The sequence below is a fragment of the Anas acuta genome, chromosome 12 (genome assembly GCF_963932015.1).
Source record: "Anas acuta chromosome 12, bAnaAcu1.1, whole genome shotgun sequence".
NCBI classification, from domain to species: Eukaryota; Metazoa; Chordata; class Aves; order Anseriformes; family Anatidae; genus Anas; species Anas acuta.
Window position 1 is genome coordinate 17,458,197 of NC_088990.1, and position 22,277 is coordinate 17,480,473.

At 37.2% G+C, this 22,277-nt stretch overlaps 1 protein-coding gene across 4 annotated transcripts in view; it reads left to right on the forward strand.

The window, feature by feature from the left end:
* MYO1E (myosin IE) overlaps positions 1-22,277 on the forward strand; it is a 90,729-nt gene that overhangs the window by 31,347 nt on the left and 37,105 nt on the right. For all 4 annotated transcript variants that reach the window (XM_068695294.1, XM_068695292.1, XM_068695295.1 and 1 more), the window contains 6 exons: positions 7,384-7,527; positions 10,242-10,331; positions 11,272-11,366; positions 18,556-18,643; positions 19,986-20,075; positions 21,098-21,229. In XM_068695294.1, coding sequence (XP_068551395.1) covers positions 7,384-7,527; positions 10,242-10,331; positions 11,272-11,366; positions 18,556-18,643; positions 19,986-20,075; positions 21,098-21,229 — 639 coding nt within the window. The remainder of the gene's footprint in view (positions 1-7,383; positions 7,528-10,241; positions 10,332-11,271; positions 11,367-18,555; positions 18,644-19,985; positions 20,076-21,097; positions 21,230-22,277) is intronic.

Here is a 22,277-nt window from a genome sequence, read left to right on the forward strand (position 1 = left end):
GGCTCTAGTTTGTCTCTTGCTGTCCTCCTGAGCACAGCTGCCGTGGCTGTGCCAGTGCTGGCTGCCAGGAGGGCAGAGCCATGCCCTGGAACCAGTGCCCAGAGCAGCAGGCAGCAGTGGGGTGGTGGGGATGTGTCCCGGGGCCGCCCCTGCTGCCTCTGAAGTCCTGCAAAGGGGCAGCTCAGGAGCAAATGAGGAGCAAGTGCTTGAGCAACTGGGACATCCCAGCAGCGTGTCACCAGCTCTGGAATCTGTCCTAGCCATTCTAGGCTGAATCCTGTCCTACAGCAAACTGAGAATTGACTATTTTCCCCTCAGAAATCTTTTTATTGATACTTCATTTCTATACATGTGTCTTTCTGGGATATTAAGCTGGTCGTAGTTCCCATTCTTTAATACTTATTTGGAAATTTTAATTCTTTGTATAAAATGTCTGTCCTACAACTAGATGCTTAATATTTTTGCTTTGCTATTTTCTCAAATATTTAAGTACTGCCTTTTTTCTCCCCTGTTTCCATCATATTTAATTTAAATAATTTGCCTTTTATCTTTGCCCATCTAGCTGCTGCTTCTGTCTTCCTTTAATTTAGTCTCTGGAATGTGGTCACATCCCAGCAGCCAATGTCTCTTGTTTCCTCAAACATTACATACACAAGAGTTATTTTGACGCATTTGTCTACCATGGCTTCTCAATTTTGATTATACCAATCAAGAACCAAAATTCAAGTTAAGCTTTTATGAAATATTTTTTACTGAGAACAGCAGACTGTTTTACTTCATAGAAATACATGAAAGATTCCTGTCGTTAGATTGTGAAAGTTTACTGTTTTGGTGGATGGTACTGCAAAAAGCTGGCAGTGTGTTTTGGTTGGTTTTGTTGTTGTTTTGTCTGTTTGTTTGTAAAATGGAAGAACTAGTATGAATTATGCATGTGAGAGAGCAGTGGTACGCCTCCACTGGCAAAAGCATTGATGTCAGGTGTAGAGTAAATCGTGTGCATCTTTTTCAGTATTCTGAGTTAGGATGGTAACTGTGTGTCATTCAGTGTATTGATGATACTAATCTCACGTGGAGTGGAGAGACAAATGCTTCCAAAACTACAAGGGTTTTATGCAATAGCACTCTGTCTGCAATAGGTAAAGAAAATACCTGAAAAGGGAACGAAAAGATCATGCTTGTGATCATTTGACACTCCCTCATGGAGGCTGAGTCCCTTCTGTACTGTGATGAAGGATGAATGTTAGCTACTGAAAAAAGCAGTCAGGAGTGCAGGTTGGCAATTTTTCCCTTAGTGGGAACCAAGAAATGATTTTTTTAACATATGTAAGTTGTTGTACTTTAGGCGGTGCTGATGGAGAGGGGGAGAGAGAAACCAGGCACTTTCTCGGGGCAGAATATACAGTCTTCTGATCCCTTGTTTTTAGTGCTTTATTTTTAGATATATTATTTTTAAACAGCTTGAAATACAAAAATATTTGCTCTTTTTTTTTTTTTTCCAGTTAAAAGAAAACCCTGTTGTGACACAGCATGACTCAATCTTTTTATAGCTACATCAAATACGTGTTGCTTAGGATAATGTAAAAATGTATAAACAACAATAAAGGCAAAAATAAGAAAACACCAGTTGCTATTGTGACACAAGGTGGAGGGCAGCAACACAAGTTCTGTAAATAGATGTCTCATCAATATTATTATTCATTCTGAACAAAAACATACTGTGCTTTAACCATATCATGCCAAAGTTAGTACAGGTCTAGCACATGGAAAGGTTTTTTTATCTCCAGGACTGCTGTAGCGGTAGGTGATGAAATCCCCTGGCCACAGATGGTTAGTGCTGCTTACTTGTTTGCTAAGTAAGGTGTTTGTATCACTTTGTGTGATTGTAGCAATTGTCTTAAACTGTTAACAAGTGGGTGTTAAGAGAAATTTGGAAATTGACAGTAGAATTCATTTTAGGCTGTTTAGATTCTTGATTGTTTTGCTGCTGAAGATGGTAAAATTGCGGAGGTTTGCAGGACAGTGCTTGTTTGCCAGCCAGTTGTGACCTGGATATGAGCTCCTGAAGCGGTACGGCTCCGAAACAGTAGGCTTTTGGCTCACGGGGTCATCTTGTGACTGATAAATGTTATTCTTGTCAGATTGCAAAGCAGATCTGATTTTGAGCCTGAAACAGCAACCGGATGAATAATAACAGCTGACAGCAGTGCAGCACACGCCTTTAATTCCTACTTTGCCAGCCCAGCCTTCGTTGCCTGTGCAACTTGAAGCACGGGGTTTGAAGCCCTCAGAGAAGCTCACAGGAGCCTTGGCAGCCAGGCTGTTCTGCGCCTGCTTGCGTTTCCACTGCTGGGGCTTTTCACCAGGCAGAGGTGCTGAGGGCTTTTAGCAGGCCACTGAGGTGGTTTTGTTTTTTTGTATTTATTTTTTTTTTAATCCCCCAAGCTTGTTTTTTTCCAGCTGCTTACAGTTTGTTAGTGCTGACACAAAGACTTGTATTGACTAATTTATTGTACAGTTTGAGCACATCTTTCACCAAGAAAACCTGAGGCTGAGTCGTGGTTTGCTGACCTTTAAATGTGCTGCTCAGCCCAGGGGTGCACAGCCAGCCCTGAGCCTCTGTTAGCCTGGATCTGCCCGTGCCAGTGCGGCTCTGCTCAAGTCACTGGGTCCAAACTGGTGCTGAGGTGAGCACTTCCAGCTGCCCTTGTTCTCCCAGGTCAGCTGTGGGAGACCTGACCTGGCCTTCTTTGGGAGCAGGTGGAGGCCGTGTGCGGTGTGTGAAGGGCTGCACAGGACAATCAGCAGCTGGCTAAATTAGTTTGGGGCCTCCCTGCAGAGGAGGGTCAAGTTAAGGTGGGCACCAGCTAAGTAGCTCAGATTTAAATAGTCTCCAGATTAGAATATTGCATTTTTATGCGGATGATAGAAAGCTGTAACTAAAATAAAGGTTAAATTCTCAAGAAATATCCAATAAGAACAAATCGTTTGTGTTTGAAATGTGCCAGCTGAGGGAGGTCAGAAGTCATGTATTGCAATCCCTAACCCTTCCCTGCTTAGGGTAGTTCACTTTGCTTGTATTTTTACAACAGAATACCAAAACCTGCTTAGTTATTTCACAGTAATAACATACTTTTTGGTACTGAAGACACTGATTAAATTGAACTTCTAAATTTAGGCTACTGAAATAACTACATTAGTACAGCCCCTATTTAAAAATGATTCTGCTGTTTTGCTTTGATCTGCAGAGTCTGTAAAAAAGAAAGACCATATTCTGAAGTGTAATTTGGCTGGGTCTTCTCTCCATAGTTAAAATAATATAGAGGTGCTGGCTCCTGGAAGTGCAGCAGAATCAGAGATGAGAAATTTTACTTTGGACTACGTTTGATTGGTGTTTGTCTTCCTGCCAGACAGAGTTAATTTTTCTGTCCGCCTCTGAAAATCACTTACAACTTTATGAATCAGTGCTCTGTGAGCGTTACTACCTATGTTCTTTCTTAGTTTTCGTACCTGTGTGCTGTGTTTCACTGTTCCAAAATCATTACTACCCATATTCTTTATTATTATTACAACATGCGTGCTCAGCTCTCTTAGTTTATTTGTAACTCCTCCAAAGAATGCAAGACAAGGCTAACTATATAATGTGATGACATGCGAAGTTTTCCTGCCTGATAATCCACTCCTTAGAATTTTCCATTCCGTGAGCAGATCCTTTTCCATCCACTGCCTGTGCCTCTTCATTTGTAAGGGAACAATAGTGCTCCTTAGGGTTAATTTCTGAGGGATCCCCGTCCTTGCCTATGAAGTTCTTTTTCTGGTTACTTACTGTTTTGCGAAGTTTGGACAGCTTTCTACAAACTTGGTTTACTGTACCACATGAAGCCATCATTTGGAAGTCTACAGTGTGTGTGTGTGTATTACAGTATTATTTGTATGAATCTGAAAATAATTGTAGTTATGCTTCTTCAGAGATGACATTTTCTTTCAGTTATAACTGAGTTGTTTATTACAAACATATCAAGTATAATTTTGAGATGGAAAGGCTTCCACATATGATAGTGTTTTGGGAGAGACGTTTAAAGTACATTTCTATAATTTGCCTCTTGAACAAGTTTTGAAAATGCAATTAAAAACATCATAATTTTTAAATATATGTGCTTGGCCTCTAGGAAGTGTGCAGTGTTGGAGAGGCGTGAAGAGTTCCTTTACAATTGCTGTGATATGGACTTTGTTCGGTTGATTTATGACAGGAAGATTTTTTTTTGTATTTCAGAACAATAGAAGAGTAGTAACTGTTAGTCAGACGTGGTTATAGTACCAGTTGGAAGGGGCTGAGGTTGGTAAATTCAGGTCAGACTTTAACACCATTCTATGATCCGTGCTTGGAAGAGCAAGAACCTGGGGGTAGGTGGTGCCCTCTATGAACAGCACTCCCTGTCTTAGGCACTACATGTGGCCACCCCACTGGTGCTAGGTTCCTCAGAAAAAAAAAGAGGCTGAAAACAAAGCTTAAACATGCAAATGAAATTAGTTACTGCTAAAGCTTGGACTTATTTCTAGATCCACAGGAAAAATCTGACAAAGGTCTGCCAATGGTTTGCTGTTTCTCCAGATAGTTTCTTATAAGGCTGTGCCTTAAGGGAGAAATAGTCCCAAACTACCAATAGAAACTTAAAATGTGATACAATATTATTGTGAACTACTTAGTGCTAACACTGTCAGCTGTCTTCAGTGCAATTAGTTTCCTGGATATTTAGGCTGCTGCTTTTTTATTACATCTCTGCTGCCTTTTCCATTTGTGTGTGATACTGTAGGAGTCAGATTTGATTACAGCTGCACATTAAATCAGCGTAAGCACTGGGGAGAGCAGCTCTCGAGGTAAACTGAGCCTTCCTGGCATTGCCTTTTGCTGGTTCGCATTGCTTTTAGGAAGAAGCTTCTGGCCTGGTAGTGTTACTCACAGTCAACCAGCAGTCACCGACTTCTATAAAGCTTGCTGTTGTGTGAACTGTGTGCACATTTTCCATACATCCAATGAGCTTTGTGAGCTTTGTCTTTTTCTCACTGAATTTCCAATGGGAGCTTGGTTTTCTCCTGCCATCTCATTTCTGTTTTCTGTAGCTTATTTGATTTTCTGATGCTAAACCACATTCTGCATAGCTTCATGTCATTCTGTGTGTTTATTTTTATACTACACCTTCTTTGTCCATGCTGCCAGTCCCTTTTTCCAAGTGCAATATCACAAATACCTGATGAGTACGCTGAAGGAAATTATGCATTTCTGCTGGACTTCTGTTTTCTCAAATAACCTGACCTTCAACATATTTTCTGTCATGTGTTTTATAACAATTTCCAAAAATCAGTTGGTTCCTTCATTTTCTCAGTGCTTCCAGATCAGTGCTTCCATTTTGCAAATATAAAACCGACAAGTCTTATACAAACTAAAAGAGCTTGAAGATCATTTTGTTTATGTTTTTGAAAGGTTGTTATGTTCAGGAGAATTGCTGAGATTGTGTGCTTTCAGACATATTTTCCTTTGCTATCCTGTATTTAAAAGCATTCTTTTCATTAAAGCCTACAAATGTTCTTTAGTACTGTTAGCAGTGATAGAGCTGAATCAGTGGTAGCAATGGCTGGGGACTTAATAAAATACACACGTAAAGCCTGGAAGTCCCGTGCTGTCTGCAGTAGGCAAATGGGTCCGTTTTTTTTTTTTGCAGTAGGCAAATGGGTCCGTTTTTTTTCACTAATTTATTTTGAGATAAAAATCCAGTTGGGCCTTGTTTTTTTTATGTCAGTCAGTAGAGCTGATATGAGGCCAACCTGCAGGTTTGACTCCACTTGCTAATGTACATTATGCATTAAATTGTGTCTTTGTTAGTTTTTACTGTTGGTTTTTTTTTTTTTTTTTCTTTTCACAATTGATGCACTGAATTTTGTGGGAAAACATACTCTGAGACTAGTTTAATGAATACTTGCAGCCAACCCAGCTTAAATAAAAACCTTGAATTCCCTTGTTTCCATTTGTTGCTCCCACTCCTATGCCTGGTATTAGTACAAGTGCCTGACTATCAACACGAGGAAGCCGTTCTGCACCTTTGTACAATCACCCGGGTCTTTTGCTGGTATAGAAGTGTGCACACACAGAAGTTGTCCATCTATCAGTTGCTGATGTACCATTTCAAAATACCTGAGTGCGGCCAAAGTATATGGAGTACCTACATCTTCTTTCTTACCCTGTATTATTATGCATTATTTTATTCTGTGAAACACTTTATAAAAAGTTGCACGTATTCTGATGAATATGACGTCATCCCATAAAATACATGAAAGCAGCGCAGCTAAATCTTATTGCTTGGAATTATAATGTTAGAAAATGGGAAGAGTACACCAAATTGCTCTTTTGTTAGCCACGTCTTCCTTGACAGTATACCTGGTAATTTATCAGTGTAAAATGTATTAATTTTTGTATTTCTAGTATCAGTATTGTACAAACAAAAATTTAAGTATAAAAATGCAAGAGGGCTGAACTCTGTGAGAATTCCCTGCCAGGCTGCAAGGAGTAGTTTTGGGATTAAAGAACAGATTTATAGCTGCATTGCGTCTAGACAGGATTTAATTCTGCTTATGGGTGCATCCACAGAACCCAACTACTGTTCAAATCAGCTGGAAAAAAACAGATTTTGATTTCAACTGCTGCAAATTGAAATGTCACGAGTTTTCAGTAGCATCCTGAAATAGTCTCTAAGTGTGGGGAGAGAATATCTATTTAGATGTCAGTTAAGCATGGTGACTAACAGATCGAAAGGGACTGTTAAGACATGCAGCTTGTCAGGCTGCTCAGCTTGGTCTGCAGAACAAACAGCACTGAATACTTTCTGTATCAGGCTGAGCTTCTATTTGAGTAACATCGCATGTCCGTGTTTGATGTAAAACACTGTTAAAGGAGGGAGAATCCACTGCATCTCTGTTTAATGTAGTTCAGGTGGTTAACTATCCTCATGACCAGTAGTTGCACTGTAGGAGACTAATTTTAGCATCCTTAGCTTTCAATGACTGCATCTCAGTTGGAATAATTGTTGGTTGTTTTTTTTTTTTCTAGTTTTAGAAATGTCTGACATCTGAAATCTTTTCGGTGTGCAGACAGTCACAAAACCCCATGAAATTGCCTTCTAATTTTTGAGGGCAGTGATGCTTTAATTAATAGTTCAGAGATGAGTAAGGTGACATCATTTGTGTATGCTTTTCTGTAATGCCTGGATTAAGGGATGGAATTCAATGTGAGGGATCTATTTTGGAAGTTGGAATTTGAATGGATTGTTTTCAGTTACCTAATGCTCATGAGAAACATAGTAACTTTTTAATGCTTCTTGTATTTTCCTGCAGGGCAGCAAAGGGCACTACAGATACCACTGGCAGAGCCACAATGTCAAGCACAGCGGAGTGGATGATATGGTCCTTCTTTCCAAAATCTCAGAGGATTCCATAGTGGAGAACCTTAAGAAGCGATATATGGATGACTATATTTTTGTATCCTTTATACTACTACTTTTATTCGGGTCCTGTGGACTTACTGAGGCAATGCAAGACTAGTAGCATATATGTATTCTGTTTAAGTAGATCAGTCAAAGATCCTGAGCATTTTATATGATAGTGCACCTGTGAGTACAGAAAATGAAATTTTGAAATTTGAAATTAAGATCTGAAAAACATTTTTATGATATTCTTTTTGACATATGGTAGTGTTCTTGCCATTGTTGAAGATAGGCCTGTAGCTCCATGTATTTATATATCCATGTGACCTCTGAAGCTAGGTACAATTATGCTACTTCAATGATCAAGAATTAATAGGTTTAAGCATTATATATGTTTTGAGATTATGTTGTTGTTTTTACCTATCAAAATCTAACATTCTTTTGTGACATAGTCCTGTTTACAACTTGTTCTAGAATTCTTAGTACTGTGGATCGTGGACTGATGGAAACAGATAACCATATGAACATCTGCAAATCTAAAATGTTTGCACTTTGATTCTTTTTTCTTTAAACTGTGATTAATGAAAACATGAAAGATTTAAGTACCTGAACATATAACCCAGCAAGAAAAACAGATTTTAGCACCCAAAATTTGCCTTTTTTTTTTTTTTTTTGAAATTTCATATGAAAAGACTTCTAGAGACAAAACACTAGACACTGTTTCATTTTTAGCTTTCACAATATAACATGAGCTGTAGTGAGAAATTTTGTAAACTCTAGTCTGTATGACACTGGTACTTCTTCTGCTTTAGCCAAGTTTTCATACTTCCTAGTAGTATCTTGTGAACAGTTTCCTTGAAGTATTTAACTTTTTATTTCCCTTTCTGCTAAAAAAAAAAAATGAATAAATATATAACGCCTCCTGGCTAACTATATATTCAGATAGTAAGAGCTAAGTGGCAGCTTGCTTTAGCAAGGACTGATAGAGGATAAGTAATGTGGCAGCTATGCTGACATTTCCATCCCAAACTGTGTAAGTTTTTAATAGGTGTGCATTCATGGTTTTGGATCCTCTGTTCAATAAATTACCTCACCAGTAATGATTTTGCATTACAGAAATGTGACAAATTTGTCAAACAGATAGTATTGGGGCAACCTATAGTTCTCGTCCTATTAGTAAAATGAACACTTCTGTCCCTGTGGAACCCTGCATCTTCCATGCATTACATTCACATTTTTCAGTGCTCAATGCTGAAGAAACCATTTGATGCTTTTTTTCTTACAAAAAAAAGTGAAATTAGCATAGTCTTACTGAAACAGGATTAACTGTGTTTTCCAAGGGAAATGGTGGTCATGCTGAGGTATGAGTCTTCTTTTAAAAGCATTATAATTCTTCTGTGTGGGGAAGAAGAATCCTTTTGCAGTCCTGTGTAGGATTTTTGTTCTAGAGATCATCTCCTGAATCTTTCAATTGTTCTTATGTCTCCTCATGAATGAATATTTCTCAGTGCCACTCTGCACAGCGATAACTATTCTTCCCAGAAAATGCTTGCATTGTTTACCAACAGAAAACTACCGCTTCAGATGTTTATACTGATGCAATAATTGCTTGTTTTGACCCGGATGTTGTTAATCTTCTTTGAATTAAATTTAAAAATATATAAAGAAAACATTGCAAATTAACAATACAGAGGTGATGTTCACTGATTTATAGTTCTTCCCCAACTAATGTGATACTGTCTTGTGCTCTGGCACCAAGACAATAGGTTATTTTGTAGGGTAACACAGCAGGATAAATTTCTAATTTTCCTACATCTGTATGGAAAGCTTAAATAGTAAGTTTGTCCATGAACAATTCCAGATTGTTCAGTGAAACCAGCAGTACAGTATTCTGGACTTGTTATTATTACACTGTCAACTCCTAACTCATGAACCAGTCCTGCCTGTAAAGCAGTATCAGATGCTTCATTTATGTATATAACAACTCAAATATGAAAGGTTGCTGAAGTATTTTCTAAATGTAGGTACGTGTACAGCTCAGTGCAGAACTGTGAAACACTAATATTCAAAAGGCTGCAAAAAATCTTTCTGGGCATAATAATAGCTTGTCACTGATTGTCGTCTTACAGGGCAGCCTGCAGAATAAGACTTCTAGGAACTGTCTTCTTATACAGCCTGCAGGATAAGACTTGTATGGACTGTTAACAGTTACGTTCATAAAGTAACACCATGTAACTGAATTACCTAATTCCCTTAGCTCCCCAACTTGTCCATGCAGCTGAGTAATTGTCCAGTTCAGCTCAGTCCAGGCTGTTTCCATCTGTCTGCATGCTCAGCACAATCTCCGTGAGATCAGAATGTGTCAGTACAGCTCATTCTGCAAAGGTCAAAACAATCTTTTCAATACTAGCAACACGATCTCCTCAGTTGCAAAGGAGCAAAGCAGTCCAAATATACCATTTCCTTTCTGTATTTTTACTCAAAGAGTATTGGATTTGGGCCTGTAATACATGTTCCTGTACTTAGCTTGTCATAAAACACATATTTTGATAATATGAAAGTATCCTCCTGAATGATATTTTTATATTCTTGTAAGCCTTCTAATTTTATTTTTATTAATAATTGTTTTAAGCTGTTTTTCTTTTTTTTTTTTTTGTATTATTTGAATCTGTGTATTACTGTGTAATATATGGAAAGGTTATTTGGCTGTCGCTAGAGGTAAGATAATACTTTTTAAACTGTAGTTACCTTAACTGCTTTTAAATACAGACATACATTGGCTCTGTGTTAATCTCTGTGAATCCTTTCAAACAAATGCCATATTTTGGGGAAAAGGAAATTGAGATGTACCAAGGAGCCGTAAGTAAAGCAGTCTCTAATGAACTAGAGTATTGGCAGGCATGTAAATACTATTCTACATGGTAAAACTCTTGAAAGCATTTGTTTTGGGGTTTTGGTAGTTCGCTGTATTAGAGAAATAGGCTGGGAGAAATCGGCTGTTATCCATCACCATATACTGACTCTTCAAATTGAATTCCCCAGGACATAGAATTAGTATCTCAAGAAAATACTTGCATTGATTAACTCTAGTCCATACCAGGCTTTGCCCCTTGACAGGCCTTTCCTCTTGCAAAGGCAGTTTTTAAGCTATTGGGTGCTTAAAGTGTGGCGCATAATACAATCTGGCCCGAGTAGACTTGGAGAATATGGGAAGAGATCCCTGACTGGAAAAGAACAATAAGAAAATCGAGATGCCAAAATTGGATACCTGTTGTGAAAATACTGCTTGAAGAGTGAGCAGCATAAGGGCATGAGGGAGTTAAAATGCAGTTTCCTGCTCTGCTCACATGCCCACAGCCAGAAGCTTAGGGAAACCGTTTGGTTTGAGTGGGTGCAGTGGATGAAAATGAGGCTGTTACAGCACCAGGCTCTGTGTAGTGGCTTAGGTAGTTTATTGTTAGCATGTGACCACTGGTGGGTTAGGCTTAAATTATATGAGTTTCTCTTGGACAAGTAATGTATTTCAAGCACGGCCTATTTTTAGATCAGACTGTTTACAATACTTCAGGAGAAAATTATAGATGAGAGAAAGATCAGTAACAGAAGCAGAGGCTTTGGTTTGTTTTTATTAAACAAGCAAAAAAAATCCCCAGAAGAATCTTTAGTGTAAAGTGGGATAGAGAATTGTTTTCTTTTTTTTCAGGAAAATAGTTCTTCCAATTTAAATAAAAATTTATATTGCTTTTGCTGTATTGCCTAATGCTGTGTTGAAAAAACTACACTCTGTTTTCCTTTCTAGGCACAATATGAAAACCCACCACATATTTATGCTCTTGCAGACAGCATGTATAGAAACATGATTATTGACAGAGAAAATCAGTGCGTCATTATTAGGTAAGAAAAAGATCTGCAAAAAAAAGTTGTTATTTTTTGTTTTAACTTCAAGAAATGGAAAAGTTTATTTTTTATTATACTAATAAAAACCTTCTGTGTCCATGACCACTGAATATTTTGGGGTTTTCTAGGATAGCTAAGTATTTTCTGACCCTCCCTTTTGTTTTCCAGTAGAATCCTGGTAGCTTAACAAAAAATCGCTTTCTCTCTGCTTCATGCCCAATATCAAATCTGCAATAGCTTGAATGACTACATGAGGTACAGATTAACAGCTATAGCATCCACGGGCAGTGCAAAATCCAATGCTCACATCGACTACATTAACATACTCTGGGTTTAATTCTATTTCTTTTTTTTTTTTCCCATTAAAAATAAATGCACTTTTGTTCATTTTATAATCTTCCTTGTATTCAGTCAGAGGCAAAAGGAGAAGAGATACAAGCAAATTAATTTTGTCCTCACTATTATTCCATTTTAATTATTAGGCTGAGGCACTTTGAATTTATTATTGAGTTTGTTTAATAATAGGCATTACTTAAGTCACAGGGACAGTGAATTTTGGGTACAGAGGTATGCTTTGGTCTCATCTGTGAGTTTATACGTGGTTTATAATAAAAGAAAATGTGCAGAGAGCAAGAACTGCAGGATATTTTATCTCGTACACTATCCCTCTTAAATATTTTCCTTCTTGAATGGAAAAGTTAAGAGGTTCACTGTAGTTCACCTGGAGCTGCAGTTTGCCTATGGCATTGTTGTCCAAATACGTTTATATATTTTGCAAATAATTAAATTATATATATTGGGAGTGTGTGTTGAGTAATTTCTTACTGATTGGGTGCATAGTCAAAAAAAAGTTTGGAAATCACTGGCCTGTGAGAATGTATCAGTCAAGAAGTAGGGAAAAGAAAGAGAAGGAAAAAAAATCTCTTAAGTTAAACAGCCATTATTTTATTAATAACAGTCATTTTTAAGCTTCCTATAATTTCTCTTCAGAACACTCAGAGAGACATCACCATGAATTTAACTGCTGCTGAATTTAACAGAAGAGATTTCAAGACTTGAGTGTTTTTCTTTGTCCAGGGGCCCTCTCTGGTCCTGGGGTGGCTGTGTGCCTTGCAGTGTCACAGCCCCAAGGGGCAGGATGTCAGTGATCAGATCTGATGCCATGTAACTTACTGCTGGCTGGAACCTGCCGGGAAACGGTGAAGGGTCACTGATGTTAAGCCTCAATGCCCTTTCACCAGCCACTTGCTAATTTCAGTTTCACAGCAGTAATAAAAAAGACACAGGCTTAGTGAGTGGATCTTGCATGTGGAGGTGCTCCATGTGCGAGTTTTCCTGTACCTTACTGAGTGAAAGCTTGTGAGGAATAATTGTTTGTAAGTTATATTCATTGTGTTATTTGGATCTATGCCTGGGGGTCATCTAGGCAGAGCATTTCTGGGTGACGGGTTGGTTACACTGGAAAAACCAACAGGTGTCCCTCTTAGTATTAGTAAAAAGTGCATGTAGGTATGCAGAAACTGAGGGTTTTACATTTAGGAAGGTCAGCCAGTCATTAAGAGTTTGTGACACTGAGCTGTACTACAAGGGCCTCCCTATTTCTAGGCTGCTGTTACATGGCGCCATGTAACTCAAAAAGCCCAAAGCTCATACTCTTGCTTTTCATATTTCTAAACTGATCCCTGAGCTGTCATCTTTTGGGGAAAATTGATGCCTGTTGCCGGAATGAAGTTAGTAGTACCATTTGGTCAAATTCAGACCTGTTAGGAATGAGTAAAATTGAGATTTATTTTGATGTTTGTACAAAATAACATCCCAGACCCTCAATATTTCATATTAAGCTAAATTTGTAGTGCAAATTCTTAAACTGCAGTGGACTGTTAGTAGAAAGCACAATTTTTGAGGCGTTGCTAATGCCTCAAAGTGTAACGTATACAGAGGAGTCACATTGCCAGAGAGTGGAGTCGCAGGCCTTTTTCAATTTACAGCTTAAATTCTTGAGAGCATTCTTGTGCTTAAATGATGGATGGTGCACTCTTCAGAGTGTGTGCATTGTGTCTGCGCAGAGTGAATTTTTTCTCAATATATGCACAGACTATTCAAAATATGCTGGAGTTAGTTAAAATCTACTGCAAAACTGAAACAAGAAATTCATGTTTTCCAGGGCTATTTCAAAGAGTTCCTCTTACTCAACATTTTTTATTTGTCCTATGATTTTTCTTATTACAGACACTGGAAAGACTGTAGACTAGACTTACAGGTAGTTTTCATGGTAGCATTTGTTTTTTGGGACACGATTAATTTCTGTGAAATTGGTAACTGGGCCTTTCATAAAATTGATTTTGTTTAGTGTGATATTTTAATTCTTTTGACCACGGTTCATTTAAATTGTTTAGCTATATCCCATATTTTGTGATTAGAAAGACATCAAAATTTCTAATGACTAGCTTGGCTTAAAAGGGAAGTTTTGTGAAATTTGGCATTGCATTGCTTCCATTTTACCTTATTTCATGGACCAGAAAGCACTGAAATTGCTGGCAGACTAGAAGTTATCCTGCAGCTCCTGAGTTAAGCAGATGCTTTAGCTAGCTACGTGTCTACTATCACAGCATCAGTTTCACCTAATTGCTGCCAAGGATTTTACCAATACCGTCCCCAAACTGCTGATTGTCAGAAAACTGAGATACAGTTCCAGTTGTTTGTCTTCAGCTCCACAGAAGCCTGTGGAATGTAAGCAGCTTCATATGAACCTTTGCATTTCAGTGAACCATAACTTTTTCCATAAAAATTGATCCTGTGGGAAATGAGTGATGATGGCAATGCAATGAGGTGCTGATTTGCTTCTCTTCTTCGCAACCAGTCTAAAGTTGGATTGGCTTCACTGAAAATCCCTGATGAAACAAAAGAAACAGAGAAAGCTAGTACAGAAACAAGTCCATTGTTTTTCTTTTTTTTTCCCCCTCCTGAAGATATCAGTCGACATTTTCAAAGAAAGGTTTGCAAAGAGGGAAGGGACAAAATCATGCGTAGAGTGGGCTGGTTCTCAGTCATTTCTGGCCTATGGTGCACGTGGAGACAAAGCAATGGTGGGGACGGGGTTGCTGCACAGCTCTGTCTTTCCACAGCATGGGGTTTGGGCACCTGTGGCATCCACCTCCAGACCTGGGAGGGGTCATGCATTCAAACTGTGGGCACCAGAGGTAGGTTTCCAGGCAGGTGCAGGAAGGTCCCAGCAGCATCTCCATGTGGTCGGGACCCTATCTGTACGTGGGGACCACTCAACCTTTTCACAGGACATTTTGTTCCAGGATTTTAACTAATGTGTTTGGACACTGGTGGGAGAAGTTCCTCCTCTTCAAAAAGCAACTGAATTAACTAGGAAGGCAGATCCAAAAGAACATAGAGTTCTCTGAAAGGCTGCGTTGATACTAACCAAAAATATTTTTTTTACATGATAATACTAAAGAAAAAAAAGAAAATCCTCAACTGACCAACCATTCCAGGGCCAGGAAAGACTATTTCATTAGTGGAATAATTGCAGTATATATGTGTATGCTTTAAGAAAATTATATGTACACGTCTAATTATAGCTGAGGAGCCATGGGTTATTTTGAATGGCTGTTAACAGTGTAAACAATGAAGTTATTCCTGGGCTGGATTCTGGCTGGGCTGAATGCAGGTGCAGAGTGTGTGCTATGGTGGGAGGAGGGAGCAGCACCTGCAAGCTTCTTCCCTAGTTTAGTATGCACCAGGCAGAATTACAAAGGAAGATTGCTCATACAAGTAATGGAGTTATGCTGGAGTTGGGTTTCTTACTGAGTTTATGTTGCACTGACACGTGATGCTTAATTGAAGCCTCTACTGAACCAAACGGATAAATCTGTGTCTGCTACAGCAGACTGTTCATATTTCTTCCTCACTAGAAATGGCAGCCCTTCCAAATGAGCAACAATGAGTTGTCTAATCAAGATTTTAATTAAGAAGGATTGTCTGTTGTGGCTTTTAATTCCTTCTGGACTATCACTGTCCTTTAGTTAAGAGAGTGGAGGTTATGATAAGTATTTTTCTATTGTGTAGCTATAAATATTTCCTCAGATTATTCTGAAGGTTTTACCTATCTGTAAAATTGAGGACTTTATTTTCCTTTTCATTCTGTGATTTCTGCCAGGAGATATAGCAAACAACTATCTGTCTGTCTTAAGCCTACCAAGTTAAAAATTTAATACAAAATTTCTAGTCAGCTTTTGTGCCTCAAACTTCCAGAAGACTCAAATGTCTGATAGTTCTAAAATGTCTACACAGAATCTAACTGGAAATAAGGCTGAACTTTCATGAGGAAGTGGTAGAAATGCAAGTCTAATGTAGTAAGAAAAGTTAGGTAACAGCTCTCTGTTTCAGAGGGGAAAATAAATCACTGCTGTTATGCTGCTGAGGTCTCTGAACATCACTGGAAAAAGTAAATTTTGTATTTCAGCAAACTAGAAAGCTTATTCAAACATGACAGAATATTTTACATATGTGGTGTTCTTTGCTGGTAGAGCCAAGTGTTCTTTATAAAAATTTATTATTAGAATTTCCACCTTGTCTTGATTATGTAGATAACTAGTATTGTTTTATAGCCAGGGCGACAATATGAAATGTCACTCAGCAAATTAATTTTAGAGAGAAGAATGAAGCTCTGTATTGGATCTTGCTTCTATACTCTAATCACTGGATTATATTTCCTCTGGGAAGGAAGGAAGGAGCTAAAAACTTCCCCTGTGTTATTCTGATTTCAGCTAAGTGTTAATTGACTTTGCTGAACGTAATGTAACTTTTCTGAAATTGCAAATAGTGCTAGAAAAACAATACAATGCCTTTCAGTGTGTTCTTTTTTGTTTAGTGATACATGTAGAGGCTATATAATGATTTATTTTTAGGAAGAAAGGTTTCTAAGAAAATTGTACCATAACACACATCTTAGTTTAAGCCATTCTCGTTACTTTTTCAACCTTTAAAAACCACTGTACTTCCAACATACTTAAAACTAGCAAGCTAAAAAATGATTGTTAACTCGTCTTAAATAGTAGCTACAGAGCACTAAAATGTATGTGACAAAGCTTCTGCATGAGAATCATTTGCCAGGAATGCCACAATTCCCCTATGGCAGCAGAGTACCAGTGCTTTGCTGGGGGTAAGACACCATCTCATCAGATAAAATTACTTCAGTTCATAAAGAATGTATCATGCTGTTCAACTGTATTTAATTGGAGCTATTTACTGGTCTCTGATCAATAAACTTATAAAACTGAGGAAAAGTGTAAGCATACATAAATCTACAGCAAACTCTGAAAGGCAGTCTTTTGGCCAAATTCATTTAATATAAAGGATAACTTATTCTGGAACAGAGACGTAACAATAAAATGGAATTATATTCCTCCATATTGATGTCCAGGACAGACACTATGGAATGGGTAATGTAAACCATACTTAATTTGAACAACGAGAAGGATAATGTATACATCAAATAAAAACTTAAGTAAATGTATTACATTTCTACTGCTTGTTAAATAACATCTGATCTTATTTATTCAGTGTTTGACCCCAGATCCTTGTCTGTATTCAGTTGAAAAATGTATATATAAATTCAAGAATATGTTTTGGGGTAGATTGGCTCCTCTGTCCTGTTCTGCAATAAGATAAGCAAATTTCTGTGAGCAAATTTTGGTTTGAAGAAGTACTTTTTTCTAAAACATCTTTAAATACTGCTGATACAGACTTCCAAATATGGTTTGCTATCTAACAAACTCAGTCTGTTCCTGTGAATGTCATAGATACCAATAATACAAGCTTTCTTCTCCTTGATATTTAGGAAAAGATGACTTAATAACAGAAGTCATGATCCATACTTGATCAAGAAGTATTTTTTCACCTTTTTAAGTATCCTGTTTGATCTGTAAAACTGCAGTCAGGAGAAGACAAACACATGAATTTATTTCTGACTAAAAACAAAAGAAAACAAAACCTCCTTTCAGTATTTCTGTACCTTTTGGAAGCTTTGGGAAGCCTTTTTAGAATTAAGCCTCTGTAAATGTCTCCATTAGTCACGCTGATAAGGAGCTAAGAGTTGACATTCTCAGCAAGTCCTCTTCCTGTGCAGGACATGCTGATGTTTCTCTCGCAAACATAGCTAAAATTTGTGCAGGAAAAGATGTGCAGTTGATCCACATCCAGGAACAAGTAGGCGCAGGATAGAAGAGTCAACATTCATAGAAATTACTCAGGAGCCTAAAGATGGTACAGGTTTTCACACAAGAAAAAAAAAACAACAACAAACATTTCAGATATCTTTATGATATTGAACAGACATCCTTATGTTGTTTTTTGTATTCCTATACAAGTCAAGGTCAGGGTAAATTCATTAAGGGCAAAGCTAATTTGCAGCAAGATTTATGTAAGGCTGGAGAAATTCCGTTGAAATGAGATTAGCTTTAAGGTATGAAATAAACTGTTGAGGTTGGATTGCATGAAGTATCAATCTCCTTTCCATCTTAAGAAACTCTTAATAATCAGAATAAAACAAATCTGATGTAAACTGTATTCACCATTGAAGTGAAATATTCAAACGGAAGGAAGGAATTATTAAAGCTAGTATGGAATATTAAGATTTCTTGTACCCTGTGTCAAGAGGCATAGGAACCGGAAGGTGGTTCTTCCGTCATTCCGGATGTGATTAATAATGTCTCATTATTTCATTCAGGAACGCCTAAAACAAAAAAAGTGGGCATCTGGCATGCCACTTAGGGCTTGGACTTTCAAATGAGTTTTTGTGTTGAGATCTGAAATCCCATTAAACTTAAATGGGATTAAGCACTTGTGCTCTTTTGAGCATCTTGATTTAAGTATATTTATTTTGCAATTCACGTTATATTCTGACTTTGAAATCTCAGAGATTCTGGAATCCATGCAGGATGCTTTAATCAGAATTATTTATTCATAAAAATATACAAGCAACCATGCTACAACACTGTATCACAGTCTGTGTTACCAACTTACCTGATATAAAACACTTATTATTTATTATTATTCATTATTATGGTATTGTTATTCAATATTAAGATACTTGTATAAGATAAACCATAAGTTACTCCGTTCTTAGAGTTATTTAAAAACTAACAGGTACATTTTTGTGTTCCTTTTTTCATAGCGGGGAAAGTGGTGCTGGAAAGACTGTGGCTGCTAAATATATTATGAGCTATGTCTCCAAAATTTCAGGAGGTGGCCCTAAAGTACAGGTGAGTTGATTTAGGGCAATACTGAACCATAAGCATAGTCTGAAAATTGAATTCAGAGGTAGAATGGCAAAGGTCTGTCTTGGCAGATGCTAGCAGCCAGTAGGCACTTAACTGCAGAAGCTTGTGAGCAGCTGTATGTATATACAAGTCCTCAACAGCAGGGAGTCAGCTGAAGAGAATACCGAATACTTGCTTGCAGGTCTCTAGGCCACCTGTGTGAGGAGAAAATCTACAAAACCAGAATGATCTCTGTTAAGTTGTTTTTTTTTTTTTTTTTAGCTCTCACACTAAAATATGCCTACAAGTGTGTGTGTGTATATATGTGTGTGTGTATATATATATATATATATATATATATATATATATATGTATGTTTAGTTAAGGTGGTGTAAAACTTTAACATTCTTAACCTTGTTAAGCAATCTTCTATTAGTAGGTGTGATTTATTTTTTTCTCCTGGACTGGTATTGCATTGAAAACTGAACTGGCTTTTCATGTTTGTATTATTTCCGTTCCGTCTCTGATTTGTAGGCATGCATTAGAGAGCCAACAGCAGGAACATCATCTTGTTTTATCAGGTTATCTAATCAAAAGTATAGTATCTGAAAGCTATCTGAAATAACAAATAGTTCCTTTTCTTAATAACTGTATTACCAAGTCTGCTCTATCTACAGAAGAAGCCCACGAAGTAAAGCCAGTTGCCTTGAGCAATTTCACTTGAAATAAAATTCAATTTTATTTATACAGTTCAGCATGCATTAAGTTTCTTCTGAAACTAATAGCTAGACCATAATTCCAACTCCTAGGATCAGATACAGAAACAATAGTAACAGACTCTATGGCTGTCTAAGAGCTGGTAGCAGCATCACTGGTCCCCAGACAGGTTGCGTAAGTACTTGGAGAAGCCTACATTTCATGTTCTGACTTCATACGTTGTGGTTGCAGACCCTCAAAGTGATCTAAGTGCTTATGTGGAGGAAGGAAATTGCTTAAAAACAAGAAGATGAAAGAAAAAACACAAGAAAACCGTATCAATTTATTGGCTCTGTTGTTTTGCCCAGCAGTGAACAGAAGGACTAGTTGTTTGCAGCCTCAGGCATTTTGTTCAGTTTTCTAAGATTTTCTTCAGAAAATAAGAAGCTTCAAAAACATGAAAGCTCTGAAAAAAGATTGCATTCAAGAGGATATTTTCCAGATATGGTCTTTATTACTTTTTTATACATAATTTAGATGTCATGGTTTCCTTGAAGAACTCTTAAGAACTTAAAACAAGCAAACAAAAGGCTGTTAAAAAAAAAATCTATTTCTGAATCTCTGTTTCTTTTGTTTCCTCAAATTTTAGCATGTGAAAGATATAATTCTACAGTCCAACCCTTTACTAGAGGCCTTTGGGAATGCAAAAACTGTACGGAACAATAACTCCAGCAGATTTGTAAGTCCATCTCCCTTAGAGATTTCCTTCATGCTTCCAACTTCTATAGTGTTATTATTCAGGAGTTTAAGATAAAATTGTTTATATTGTTTATGATAGAAGATATATCAGGATAAAATATAAAATAAAATATAAATAAAATAAGATTATTTATATTATTAATTACTCAGGAGTGTAATATAAAATAAATACAAATGAAAGAAAACTATATCAAATATAGACTGTGTTTTAAAACAAAGTATATGTTGAGAGGCCTCTTTAATTCTGTATAAACTGTACATTTATTACTCTTGCAATATGTACAGGTCAAAATTTATAAAATTCTCAGTCTGTAAGCAAATGACAGCAACAAACCATTCAGGTTAGTAAAATATATGCAATAATATATATATATATTTATAGTACATAAAAGCATCCTTAGAGTTATTTGATGAGAATTAAATACCTTTATTAGTATGTACAGAAAGCAGGAATTATTTTCATTGTGTCATTATAAAATACTCAAGGTACTGTTGTGAAATAACTGCTAACATACCGTAGGTTCTGTTTTTAGAAGTTACATATAGGCTTTACAAATTTGCTATTTGTTCCTAAGCCAACATGAGTGTTAGTACGATTAATGTTTCCCTGAAAGGACAAAATAATTGCTTTACCTTGCTTCCAAGCAGAACACTGCGTTTGCCATTGGTCATGAATCTGTTAAATTTACTTTCAGTACAGGTGGGCATTACGGTTTCCTTTATGCTAAGCAAGAGTCTCAGCAATGAAAAAGAAGCCCCTCACTTCCTCTCTACCTTTGCGTTACTGCATGACGTATTATCCCTAGTCTAGCACTGTATAAATGAAGAAAGAAGGAAAGATATGTGATAGTTCAAGATTCTTAGCTCTGGTAAATCTTGAGGTAGCTGAGTCACAATATCGATAATAATTAAATACGCTACTAACCTTCCTTGAGATATAGTACAAGTAGTGCATTATTTACTATTTACTAATCATTCAACAACTTTAATTATTTATTGCAGGGGAAATACTTTGAAATCCAGTTTAGCCCAGGTGGAGAGCCAGATGGAGGAAAAATCTCCAATTTCCTACTGGAAAAATCTCGAGTTGTAATGAGGAATCCTGGAGAGAGGAGTTTTCACATTTTTTACCAGGTACCTACAGCTCTTTTATGAGTTATTTAAAATAACTTGTACCTGTTATTCCTTTTGATTGAAAAGTCATTCTCAACCCAATGAGATTATTGAACATGTTTTGAAAAAGATAATCTGGATATCATTGAGAAACTTCATAGCATCTTAAGGCACCATCTGACAGACCTATCTAGCTGCCTTTCAACTCTAAAAGGAAAGTACTTCAACATTTCAGAGGCCCAACCTGGAAATTTGGTGTGATCTCCCATATGGAAAAATGCAATAGAATATAGTAGAAAATGAGAACTTTCAAACAAATTTCTTTTTAAACTGGTTTATATAATTTTACCTTCTGCTCTGGAATTCTATAGCACTGCTGTGAAAAAGAGATTTAATTCTATTTTGTGGGACACTTAGGATTATATCAGTATGGTGAATTCTCCAAAAATCCTCTCAATTTATGTTACAAAAGGCTTTTCTATCCTTCGCTGGTCCTTTATTTAAGAGTTTCTTATCTGCTTAAGTGCTGCTGACCAAGCTCTACAAAACTAAAGACAGTACATTGTAAGTGACTGTCAACAGCATCACATAAAGTTGAAGTGTTGTGAGGATGGAAAGCTGAGTCGGAGCTGGAATTGCTCCAGGAACTGTGTATTCTCCTTGTCTGAGGCATATGAACAGTTTGCAGTGTCCTGCGAATTTTCCTCTGTGTCTAGGAGAAGCTTTTTGATGCAGGCAGTTCGAAGACTGTATGAGGTTTTGACTGCTCCGAGCTGAGATCAGTTTGTTCATTCCTTCCTATTGCAGCTGTATGTCTGCACAACTGTGCCTCCCTTTCAGTAAGTATGGAAAATATGTTGCTCCTGAGGATTTAGGTAAAACATTGAAGACTGGAAAAACAGCTTTGCCTAATCTTTGAGATAAAGATAATAGAAGACATTTACTAAACCATTTATGAGAGGGGGAACGAATATCTGGTCATTCACTTAGCAAAAAATAGGAAGGTTACAAACTTTGCACTGTATTACCCTTCTTTCCTAATAATTTCAGACTCAGTCCTGTTTCTGAC